Source organism: Thalassophryne amazonica, chromosome 4 (assembly GCF_902500255.1).
Source record: "Thalassophryne amazonica chromosome 4, fThaAma1.1, whole genome shotgun sequence".
NCBI classification, from domain to species: Eukaryota; Metazoa; Chordata; class Actinopteri; order Batrachoidiformes; family Batrachoididae; genus Thalassophryne; species Thalassophryne amazonica.
In genome coordinates this window covers 136,175,049-136,188,083 of record NC_047106.1, presented here as the reverse complement: position 1 = coordinate 136,188,083, position 13,035 = coordinate 136,175,049, and the positions used below count along the sequence as shown (strand labels likewise).

Sequence of the window (13,035 nt, the reverse complement as noted above, 5' to 3'; positions counted from 1 at the left end):
CAGTCATTTGATCCAACCAAGCCGTAAAGGCGGTGAGAATGTGCTGCAGCTCACCAATCACGTCTCCTGCAGACGCCTGCGCTCCCTGCTCTCCCATTGGTCGTTCAACAGCCGGGTGACGCCCCTCGGAGTCCATGACGCTGGCCGAGATATCCTGTTGGGAAAGTGTAGTGACACAGACCCACAACAGGGGGCGCAAATGAACGGTCAATAGATGAGCCAAAATATAACAATTTAATGTTGTGAATGTGCACAACGAACATACAGACAATCTCAGAATATCATAACAGTCAATACACAAAGGTGACGTGTGGGCAGGCTCGAGGATAGAAGACGTCTGTCCTAAGAAGGGCCGGAACCACACGATTTCCGCCGCCCCAGAACCTGGTGAATACTGGAGCCGCCAAGTCCCGAATTCCCAGGTGATCACCGTCCCCGACTGTCGGATCTGGTACTGCTGGCGAAGAACAAAGACAGTCAAGTGTGGGTGTGTGTACACCCAGTAACAACAACGGTGGGAATGCCACCTCCACCTCTCACTCAGAATGCTGAGGTATTTACAGTGATCCCTCAGAGGAAAAGAGTGCCGTCCTGCACTCACTCAGCCTCCACAAGAAGAGGGACCAGTACTCCTGCAAACACTCACAATATACAGCTTATTAGAAACACAAATGGCTGAGGATATTACCTCCAATGAAGTATGATATCTCGACAACGAGGTGGAGATGACGTCTGGTCTTTATGGAGTGAGATGATGTTGAGTAGATGGGTGACAGCTGTCAAGAGGTAATGAGCGACAGCTGTCACCCCCGGCTGTGTCCATGGCGGCAGCGCCCTCTCGTGCCTGAAGCCCGCACTTCAGGCAGGGCGCCCTCTGGTGGTGGGCCAGCAGTACCTCCTCTTCTGGCGGCCCACACAACACATTGTATTCTGTTTTTTACACAACGTCCCAACTTCAATGGAATTGGGTTTGTATATTGACATTTGACAGCAAATTAATGAAGCTTTGGTAGTTAATAATGATGGATAAGACTGATGGCACGGACCATCTCACTCCCAGAATGATAGAGTAGTATTTTTATTTTACAAACGTACTGAGGGGCAGAATTACTGATTAGATCCAGGACAGCCAAAAGAGGGCGCCAGAGTTACCTGGTTCATTGGCCCTGACACAGGCACATTTGTACACCATTCCATCTTTTGCCTGGTGCCTTCTTTCTTTTGGCTTTAAAGTAAAGACAAAACATTAAAAAAAAAAAAGACCCTATGGCTTTACTTCACAAAATTTGGCCCTCAAAATGCAGGCAATAGTGTTTCAGAGAGTTATAAATTAAAAAGTTTTCCGTGGACAAATGGTCCTGATCTACCCTACAAACACGCTGCAGGAGAACTTTTACCACAGCCACACAGACTAGCTTTTCAGTCTCTCTTCTCCCACAGCCACACATCGAGTGCTGGTGGAAAAGACTGACTGAAAAGTCAGTCCACACCAGAGAACCTTCGTGCACAGACCCACATTATGAGGAATGAAAGAAAGAAAAAAAAAAGACTACTCTGTGAATTGAACGGCGGACTTTTCTCTTTTCTTGCGCGCAACAGACAAGAGTCCCGGTCATCATGATTGACATCTTTAAATAGCTTTGACAGAGACTGATGAATAAATTGTAGACCTGCTTTGAAATCAGAACCAGCGCGTCCACAATCAGTATAGAGAAATTATCATTTTCACACCCTCGGGAACAGCGGAACAGCCTAACTGCAGCGTCACTTCTTCAGCGATGTATATATATATATATGTATATATATATATATGTATATATATATATATATATAATCGATCTTTGGTTGTGTGAATCGCTCTGTGGGAATTAACAATCAAATCAAATCAATTTTATTTATATAGCGCCAAATCACAACAAACAGTTGCCCCAAGGCGCTTTATATTGTAAGGCAAAGCCATACAATAATTACGGAAAAACCCCAACGGCGACAGTGGGAAGGAAAAAGTCCCTTTTAACAGGAAGAAACCTCCAGCAGAACCAGGCTCAGGGAGGGGCAGTCTTCTGCTGGGACTGGTTGGGGCTGAGGGAGAGAATCAGGAAAAAGACATGCTGTGGAAGAGAGCAGAGATCAATCACTAATGATTAAATGCAGAGTGGTGCATACAGAGCAAAAAGAGAAAGAAACAATGAGAATTGATTTAAATTTGCCGAATCAATCTTTTCAACCCAGCACTATTCTTCCAGTATATAGGTGTACAACCCCTGGCAAAAATTATGGAATCACCGGCCTCGGAAGATGTTCATTCAGTTGTTTAATTTTGTAGAAAAAAAGCAGATCACAGACATGACACAAAACTAAAGTAATTTCAAATGCCAACTTTCTGGCTTTAAGAAACACTATAAGAAATCAGGAAAAAAAATTGTGGCAGTCAGTAACGGTTACTTTTTTAGACCAAGCAGAGGGAAAAAAATATGGAATCACTCAATTCTGAGGAAAAAATTATGGAATCATGAAAAACAAAAGAACGCTCCAACACATCACTAGTATTTTGTTGCACCACCTCTGGCTTTTATAACAGCTTGCAGTCTCTGAGGCATGGACTTAATGAGTGACAAACAGTACTCTTCATCAATCTGGCTCCAACTTTCTCTGATTGCTGTTGCCAGATCAGCTTTGCAGGTTGGAGCCTTGTCATGGACCATTTTCTTCAACTTCCACCAAAGATTTTCAATTGGATTAAGATCCGGACTATTTGCAGGCCATGACATTGACCCTATGTGTCTTTTTGCAAGGAATGTTTTCACAGTTTTTGCTCTATGGCAAGATGCATTATCATCTTGAAAAATGATTTCATCATCCCCAAACATCCTTTCAATTGATGGGATAAGAAAAGTGTCCAAAATATCAACGTAAACTTGTGCATTTATTGATGATGTAATGACAGCCATCTCCCCAGTGCCTTTACCTGACATGCAGCCCCATATCATCAATGACTGTGGAAATTTACATGTTCTCTTCAGGCAGTCATCTTTATAAATCTCAGTGGAACGGTACCAAATAAAAGTTCCAGCATCGTCACCTTGCCCAATGCAGATTTGAGATTCATCGCTGAATATGACTTTCATCCAGTCATCCACAGTCCATGATTGCTTTTTCTTAGCCCATTGTAACCTTGTTTTTTTCTGTTTAGGTGTTAATGATGGCTTTCGTTTAGCTTTTCTGTATGTAAATCCCATTTCCTTTAGGCGGATTCTTACAGTTCGGTCACAGATGTTGACTCCAGTTTCCTCCCATTCGTTCCTCATTTGTTTTGTTTTGCATTTTCGATTTTTGAGACATATTGCTTTAAGTTTTCTGTCTTGACGCTTTGATGTCTTCCTTGGTTTACCAGTATGTTTGCCTTTAACAACCTTCCCATGTTGTTTGTATTTGGTCCAGAGTTTAGACACAGCTGACTGTGAACAACCAACATCTTTTGCAACATTGTGTGATGATTTACCCTCTTTTAAGAGTTTGATAATCCTCTCCGTTGTTTCATTTGACATCTCTCGTGTTGGAGCCATGATTCATGTCAGTCCACTTGGTGCAACAGCTCTCCAAGGTGTGATCACTCCTTTTTAGATGCAGACTAACGAGCAGATCTGATTTGATGCAGGTGTTAGTTTTGGGGATGAAAATTTACAGGGTGATTCCATAATTTATTCCTCAGAATTGAGTGAGTCCATATTTTTCTTCCCTGACTGCCACAATTTTTTTTCCTGATTTCTTATAGTGTTTCTTAAAGCCAGAAAGTTGCCATTTGAAATGACTTTAGTTTTGTGTCATGTCTGTGATCTGCTTTTTTTCTACAAAATTAAACAACTGAATGAACATCCTCCGAGGCCGGTGATTCCATAATTTTTGCCAGGGGTTGTACTATGGTGTATACAGTTATGCTACAGTTGTTTATGCATATATCGCATGGTTCAAATTAGGTGTCTTACATTGTCACACCATTCCATAGACAGGTGCACTACATCATCAAACCCACACTAAACCACATTCAAGGTCAGCCATGATCTTCAAACACTGGTTTGTCATAGTTACATACTGTGACCTTCTGTCATGCAAATCTGAAGGTATTTTTTAAGGATTCGAAGATTTTTAATTGTCATTCCAATACATGTGGTACGTGATGAGGAAAGGAACAAAATACCGAGGTCCAGTTAGGCCAGCAAGAAAATAAAAAATATATATATATATTAAAATAGCATGCAGACATGCCCACTCAGCCCTGCTAAAAGGAACACCTGGATTCATGGAGGATGTGCACAGAGGTGGTCGCCAAGTGGTTAGTGCCCTTGTGTCCAGTGCAGAAGGTTCCCGGTTCAAGACCTATCCTGCCCACTCCCCGTATAATGTGGAGTTGCATCAGGAAGGGCATCCGGTGTAAAACTTGTGCAAATCAACATGCACATCCACCTTGGTGACCCCGAGTGGAACAGCGGAGAAACAGCTCCTCCACTTACATGTACCCATCTGGGTACATGGCACCATTGTAGCGGCTGCTCTCTGTGTTGTGTTGTTATGACTCCGCCCATTCGCTCCCCTCGGGACACGCACTCACAATCTCCAGCATGGGAGTTGAGGTTTACTAACTACATATGTACAGCGACACCTGCTGGCCTCCGTTACACTTACAGAGGAAAGCATGCAAAGCATTATGTTCGGGACTGGAGTATTGGGCTGGCTGCTTTTAGCTAATATGTTTGACATCCAGTACCAGTTCTGCTGGCTGATCCACCAATCTGCTACAAAACACCAAATAATTGTTAGGTTGCAGAGGTGGTGAAACAGTTCTGACCCCTCTGTTTAGTGCTTGCATGGACTGGGTATTGAGTTTTGTTGTACAGTCCAACAACCTGGAAAGATTTAATGAGCTTGACTTATCAGACAAAGATGTACTGATTGCATTACTTGAAAAGGAACGTCCATGTTTTCAGTGACGTCCGAGGTTCAGCCATCAGAAGTGTATCTGTATGGAATGAAGTGCTGAATTTGTAGAGAGGTTCACTTACCTTGTCAATGACAAGAATGTCTCTGGGTCTTCTGCCTTTGAGACCAAGAAAAAAACAAGAAAAGACAAAGAAGATTGTGTGATACCTTTGCAGGTAAACAAAAGTCCAAGTCTTCAGGGTCCTGGTGCCTTACTGGTGTCTTACTGTATGGTTGTGAGACTGGGATGCTAACTGTTGATCTAAGGCAGCATTTGGATGTCTTTGGTACTACACATCTTTGAAGGACCTTTGAATACCTTTCAAATTGCTGTGTCTCAAACAAATGGTTCCTGAGAGAAAACGTGGATGATGAACACCACTTGCATTGTGAGGGAACGTCAGCTGTATCAGTTTGGCCAAATCCCACCCAGAGGGCATGTGCAGTTTTGAGAATTGTTGGTTTCTCAGACTGCAAAAAATGAAGAACCATGCTTTACTTTTTTATATGAGACACCTGGTGTGCTATTTAAAGGGGATGACAGGTGCTGGATTTTCAGCTTGTCCCACAACACACTCATGATGAAATGAACCATATGAATCCAACATCTTGCATTCACCTTTGCACAAACCTTACATGCCCTCTGGATAGCAAATAGAACTTAGAAACACCCCAAAGCCACCTGTGCCATGCATTATGCACACTGCTGAGATGAAATGAATCTGACAGACAATTTGTCAGCATAAGGTTTAAGTGTTTGAATGATCATGCAGTTTTTGATGTCTAATCCCTCCTCAGGATATCTTCCTGGTGTTTGACAAGAATAAATCTCACTTCCTTGAGTATCAGGAGGTGGCTCCAGCTCTGCACGCAGCAGGTAGGATTAAAAACATGTCATGTTTTGTTATTACTGTCATTGTTATGATTATTATTTTAATTATATTATTATTATACAGTCAAATTAAGGCATCATTTTATTTATTATTTTCTATACCTGCTCACTGCAATCAAAGGTCACATGGGAGCGTCAGTCTGTCACAGGACCAAATATAGACAGACACATTTATACCTACAGTCAATTTAAAGTGTCCAATTCACGTAACTTGCATGTATTTGGAAGTGGGAGGAATCAGGAGCACCCAGAGATAACCCACATGGACACGGGCACATCATGCAAACTCCACACACAAAGGACCAGGCAGGAAGCGATTCCATGACCTTCTTGCTGTGAGGCAACAGTGCTAACCACTAAGCCAACGTGCTGCCTATACCCAGGTCCAACAACCAATTTGCACGTCAGGACCACTGCGGTCTGACCTTTTCCTGCCCAAGCATAGTTCATCATGTTTTGGGTCCTCTCCCACACTCTCATGCTCCACTTCCCCGACGTCCCGGGCGAAATGGCCCCCGAGATCCTTCCTCAGCTGGCACACGCCAACCCTCACTTTCATTGCGCTATGGGGTTTGTGCCACCGCTCGACTCACACGCACGCTAGACTTCTTGGTCCGTGTTTCAAGATGGGTCAGGTGGGTCGTGACATCACCGCAGACCCCTGACGTCCTTTGGATGTGACGTGGGCCGCACCCCTCCTGGGCCACCGTGGTGCTGTTGGGGCACATTAGGGACAGTCAGACATGTTTGTGAAAGCGCAGTGTAGCGGAAAGGCGCTAAATTAAATCAACCTGCAGAAAGGGTAAGAAGTGATCCCACGACCTTCTTGCTGTGAGGCATCAGTGCTAACCACTGTTCCACCACGGTGAAATGTTTTAGGCTTTTACTAATGTGGTAGGCCTCATCTTTTGTCCTTGAGGCCATGTGGGTGACTCCTCTGTTATGATTTCATGGTCTGTGGCCCAACATCTGCTAAACTGATTGGCCCTCTGTACTGTCAGTATAGCCAGACCTACAGGTGGCGCTATCATTGATGTGAGCAGGGTCACAGAGCAGCAGACTGCAGAACAGTGTTGGTTACGTCGTTCCATGTTGTGACAACAGCAATGGTTTCTAGTTGCACTTTCCCTGTTCTACCACTAGATGCTGTGTGTGTGTGTGTGCACAGTCAGGTCTGTGTGTATATTTACACACATTCCTAAGGACAAGTAGGTAAATCCCACACTTTGTACACACTTTATTCTCTGTGCAGGAAGCCACTACGTTTGGTACATAATCAACGGATGTTGGCTGTTTAAAATCTCACTGACAGAACCTTTAGAATAATCAAGAAAAGACTCAACTAATTATTATAGCTGGACTGTTTTACTGGAATTAAGTCAGTCATATTTATATTGTACTCAGTGACATTCAGTGATTTATTAATACTGGAACTCTGTTGGTTTATTAATATCATTAAAGTCAAATTTAATGGTATTTGGTAAAGGTGTTTGGGGTAAAAATATGTTTTTTTTAGTGTGCCGTGAGTGTAAAAAAATCCCTGGAATACCTCAAGAACTGTGAACCCTGGTGTGTGTTTGTGCTGCAGGTATTGTGGTGGATGATTCGGTGATGCAGCTGGTCGGCCTGAGATACACGGAGCCAAACCTGACCATCAGTTACCCAGGATTCCTCTACCTGTTGATGAAACTGGAGACCATGATCCGTAATTGAGGGAAATGGGGGGGGCACGATATAAAATCTAATGATGACCCATTCAGGTGATATAAACTACAGATGAAGGCTGATAATGATAAATTAGAGGAGCCAAAATTCTGGAGAACGTTCTCTGGTAATTTGTGTAGCATTTTTTGGATTTGATATTTAAAAGCAGAGAGAAATGACGACTCAGAATGAGATAAAGATCAGGGGGTAGAAGGGCCGAGAACTAACACGAGATGAGAACTAGGGACGTAACGATGCATCACGACTTGGTTAAAAAGTGATATAAATGCGTAGCGATTCAATCAATTCAGATTAAAATTGAATTGGGGTTCTCTTTCATTCTCTCTCTCTCTCTCTCTCTCTCTCTCTCTCTCTCTCTCTCTCACACACACACACACACACACACACACACACACACCAGAAACTGAGGTGAAGTTAGTTTTAGGTATGTGATATAACAGACATTTACACCAGAAATGATCGTCGTCGTGTAGCGTGCAACGTTAACGCTTTGCTTTCATGAAAATGCGCGTTGAACCCCAGCGCTCTGGGCCTGGGTGAAGCAGACGATATTTTAAAGCATTACGACCGTGAAATCCCAACATGTAAAACGTTGCATTTGGCCCTGGCTGGCACTGGGCTGAGCCAATCAGAGGTTGGCTTTTTAATCAAATGATGCTTCCAATGGGCGACGAGAAAAATAAAAATAGTATTTGTATTTATCTCCTCTTTTTTAGTGTCAGGGATTTGGCTTGGTCAGGGTGCTGCTTTATTCTGTTATGTTTTTCTTGTCACTTTGTTCTTTTTGTTTTGATTTACTTTTGTTCTAGTTTCTGCAGTCAGTTGTGTTTTCATCGTTGTTTATTTATTTAAGATTTGTTCCTGTTATTTGTAATATTTGTTGTATGGTTATGTCAGGAATCATTATTGTTTAGTCACTGTTTTTTCTTATGGTTTGTCTTTCTGCCTTCTTTAGTCAGTTCATGGTTAATTAAGTTTTCTGTACGTTCTCATGCAGTTTAGTTATGCTTTAGTATCTGTGCTCCAGGTTTCCCAGTCAGTGCTCATGTTCATGTCTGATGTTAGTTCCTGTTCACAGTAATATTATATTCAGTTGTAGGTCTGTTCTGTTTTTGCCATTTGTTTCCACTCCACACACTGCACCTGCCTTCATGTCTTCGTCCCTCACTTATATCTGATTATGTTTTCTCTGCACCTGTCATGTGTCCCTGTCTCTCACTTTAATTCTGTCTGCTTTGTGTTTTTCTTTCACTCACGCTCTGTGCACCTGTTCACATATCTGTCTTTTCTTCACTCCACCTTGTGTTGTCCTCCCTCACTGTCTTGCACAATGTAGTATCTTCATTCACTAGCCACGCCTCCTTCTTGATTGTTCCTCACGTGTACCTTGTTAACTCCTGTCTTATTTAATCTCCTTCCAACCACCACACCCTTGCTTGTTTGTTGTTTTTGTACACATACCAGTTCTGTATCAAGTCCTGTTTTTGATTAGCTGTGTATCCAGATCCCGCTTTGTGTTTTTTGACTGCGCCTTTTGCCTCATCCATGATGTCTGTGTCTACTCGTGCCTTTGAACCCTGCTTACCCATGACTGCGTTTTTGCCTGACCCTGTTTGTGCTTGTGCCTCGCCGACTGATCACCCGTGTGCCGAACCTGAGCCTGAATTAAAGACCATGATTTCTTTTACATCCAAGCCTAGTCCGGGAGTCTGCATTATGGGTCCTAACACTTCGGGTGCCTGGCACCCACCGTGCCTGATATTTAGAAATAATTCACTTTTCTTATGTCAGTGGTGTGACATGATTTTTTATGTTTTTATCAGGCGTGGCACAAACAGTATGGACCCAACTGTTGTGTGAAAGTGTAATGACACGGACCCACAACAGGGGGCACAACTGAACGGTGAATGGAAATAAAGAGTAACACTTTTAGTGTGAAATGTGCACAACGATACAGATACAATTCAATACTACAGTCAATTTATACAGTTGGTGTCGTGTGGGCAGGCTCAAGGATAGGAGACGCCTGTCCAGATAGGAGTCGGGACCCACACGATTTCCACCGCCAATGGATCTGGAACACACCGGAGCTGCCAAGTCCCGAGTCACTAGGTGGGCACCGTCTCCAGCTGTCAGATCGGGTACTGCCGGCAGGAAGCAGAAACAGTCAAGGGTGGGTGTGTGCACACACCCAGCAAACAGTCGGCAGAGTTCTGATGATGAAGGGAGAAAAACACCACCTCCCACTTCTCACAATATCCACAGTCGTGCAGATCCTAATCACACTTAACAGCTGAGGAGCGGCAATGCCAACTCCTCCTGACCGGCTGCAAGTGTACTGAAACGTCTGCAAACTCAGAATATAAACTACAGCTTTTCAAGCTTAGCAGCAAAGTACGTTGCAACAATAAGCTTAGCTGTACAAGACAAAAGACGGCTGAGAGTTTTACCTGAGTACCTCAGATGATTTCTCGGCGGGGGTGTGGTGTCTTCTCCAGGCTTTTATGGATGGCTAGATGAGATGATGAATGACAGCTGTCAGGGTCCCTGGCGGCGAACAGCACCCTCTGGTGCCTGAAGCCTGTCTACAGGCAGAGCGCCCTCTGGTGTTGGCCAGCAGTACCTCCTCTTCGGGCGGACCACACAACACCAACTGCAAACTCACACGACTGATAGAGTTCAAAAAAGGTTTACTAGGTGTAACAGGCAGGAGGTCGGTACACGTTTGGTCCAGCAGCGTAGCAGAGGTAGAAGACAGACAAGAAGCTGAGGCATAGTCAATAAACAGGCACAGGTCATAATACACAGTGTTTGGGCTAGACAAACTCGAGGTCAAAAACAGGCAAAGTCAAGATAGTTTATCTCGTCTGAACGCACTTTGTTATTTCTCTTACAGACAAATTTCAAGCACATGACATGGTGGGAATGGGCAGCATAACCATCAGCTACAGACAGGTAGGAACTGTCTATTTACTGACAATCCAACATTAAAGAAGACGGCGCACATTGTCGCACGTACAGCACACTGGAGTAGTTTTTTTAATTCTAGTACAAATTTATTTCACTGCAAAATTCTAATTTAGCTTAATGAATATGCAGTGTGTGTATTCATGTGAAGGCCATTACATGTTTTCTGTGATTGGTTACAGTGGCTCCAAATGACCATGTATAACTGATGTGGTCCAGTCAGATGGTTCTCTCTCTGGGATCACCACATTGGGACTTCTGGACCTCCCAAGTCTTCATCAGTGACTGTTGAACTCAACAACACCAAACCCAGATTAAACATAACCCTCATCAGCTCCTCGACACAAACCACTTGTATGTTATAAAAAACAAAACGACAACATGCAGCAGGACATCAATTTTACTCTTTTCTTGGTTTTAGCAGAAACATTTGTCTTGTTCACTTTGTCACTTTTAGAAGTTTTCAGGAAAAGGTCCCATAAAGGATTTGCAACACAGTGTCCACAATAAGAATGTATCTGTAATATAAGGTTTTTTGTGAGTATAACAGCCCGTTCAGATGTGCGCGCTGCAGCTCTGAGACGCATTGACCCGCAGTGACACACGGTTCACAAGATGAATGTGTGCCACAGACATTGCACATAATATTTTGTTTGCTGTCCCTGGACTTGAGCCAATGGAGGTGCACATATGGCTCATCCGTGCGACAGTCGGGACACACCAGCAGGATTTGTCACGCCTGACCGTAACAATTTACCCTCGTACGCGATCAGACTGTCTCTTTTGCCGTTTTGATGCCATCACAACATTTAGAGTGCAGTCAGACTGCAATCAGACTGCACTTCGACCGCCGTACACGTTTTCCCCACCTCGAGTGCACCCCGACAGTGGTGAGCATGTGCTGGACGAATGTGCACGGCTGTGTCTTATGCACTCAAGAATTCTGTACAAGGATTTTCGAGTGCCCCTTAAATTTGCCCGAATGTAGGTCGAATGTCCATTCGTGAGGCTTTCAGCCTCATTCGGCCTCTGGTGTGATGGGATTCGATGTGCCCGAACATTTCCAGCAGCCCTTCGAACTCTCTCTGAATGCTTTGAATTGCATTTTCAAGCCATACGAATATTACAACTGCAGTCAGATTACAGTACATCTGCACCTGGACTGCCATTTGATATGTTTTTCACCACAAGTACAGAGTGCATGTCCTCTGACTGCACGAATGTGTCGACTGCTGTAAGAATGCTGTACGAGGATTTTGAATGCACCTCAGATTTGCCCGAATGTGGGACAAATTGTCATTCGTGCTAAGTGTGATGTAGGTATACAGTAGTGTTCAGAATAATAGTAGTGCTATGTGACTAAAAAGATTAATGCAGGTTTTGAGTATATTTCTTATTGTTATATGGGAAACAAGGTACCAGTAGATTCAGTAGATTCTCACAAATCCAACAAGACCAAGCATTCATGATATGCACACTCTTAAGGCTATGAAATTGGGCTATTATTAAAAAAAAAAGAAAAGAGGGTGTTCACAATAATAGTAGTGTGGCATTCAGTCAGTGAGTTCGTCAATTTTGTGGAACAAATAGGTGTGAATCAGGTGTCCCCTATTTAAGGATGAAGCCAGCACCTGTTGAACATGCTTTTCTCTTTGAAAGCCTGAGGAAAATGGGACGTTCAAGACATTGTTCAGAAGAACAGTGTAGTTTGATTAAAAAGTTGATTGGAGAGGGGAAAACTTATACACAGGTGCAAAAAATTATAGGCTGTTCATCTACAATGATCTCCAATGCTTTAAAATGGACAAAAAAAACAGAGACGCGTGGAAGAAAACGGAAAACAACCATCAAAATGGATAGAAGAATAACCAGAATGGAAAAGGCTCACCCATTGATCAGCTCCAGGATGATCAAAGACAGTCTGGAGTTACCTGTAAGTGCTGTGACAGTTAGAAGACACCTGAGTGAAGCTAATTTATTTGCAAGAATCTCCCGCAAAGTCCCTCTGTTAAATAAAAGACATGTGCAGAAGAGGTTACAATTTGCCAAAGAACACATCAACTGGCCTAAAGAGAAATGGAGGAATATTTTGTGGACTGATGAGAGTAAAATTGTTCTTTTTGGGTCCAAGGGCCGCAGACAGTTTGTGAGACGAACTCTGAATTCAAGCCACAGTTCACAGTGAAGACAGTGAAGCATGGTGGTGCAAGCATCATGATATGGGCATGTTTCGTCTACTATGGTGTTGGGCCTATATATCGCATACCAGGTATCATGGATCAGTTTGGATATGTCAAAATACTTGAAGAGGTCATGTTGCCTCATGCTGAAGAGGACATGCCCTTGAAATGGGTGTTTCAACAAGACAATGACCCCAAGCACACTAGTAAACGAGCAAAATCTTGGTTCCAAAGCAACAAAATTAATGCCTCGCAGATGTGAAGAAATCATGAAAAACTGTGGTTATACAGCTA

At 43.3% G+C, this 13,035-nt stretch overlaps 1 protein-coding gene across 1 annotated transcript in view; it reads left to right on the top strand.

Moving 5' to 3' along the window:
* Window positions 1–11,990, top strand: part of zgc:85932 (uncharacterized protein LOC405875 homolog) — a 146,914-nt gene extending 134,924 nt beyond the window's left edge. Inside the window, exons 17-20 of the mRNA XM_034168645.1 lie at window positions 5,776–5,854; window positions 7,458–7,574; window positions 10,491–10,549; window positions 10,744–11,990. Of these exons, the coding sequence (XP_034024536.1) occupies window positions 5,776–5,854; window positions 7,458–7,574; window positions 10,491–10,549; window positions 10,744–10,770 (282 nt within the window). The 3' untranslated portion in view covers window positions 10,771–11,990. The remainder of the gene's footprint in view (window positions 1–5,775; window positions 5,855–7,457; window positions 7,575–10,490; window positions 10,550–10,743) is intronic.
* Window positions 11,991–13,035: the final 1,045 nt, after the last annotated feature.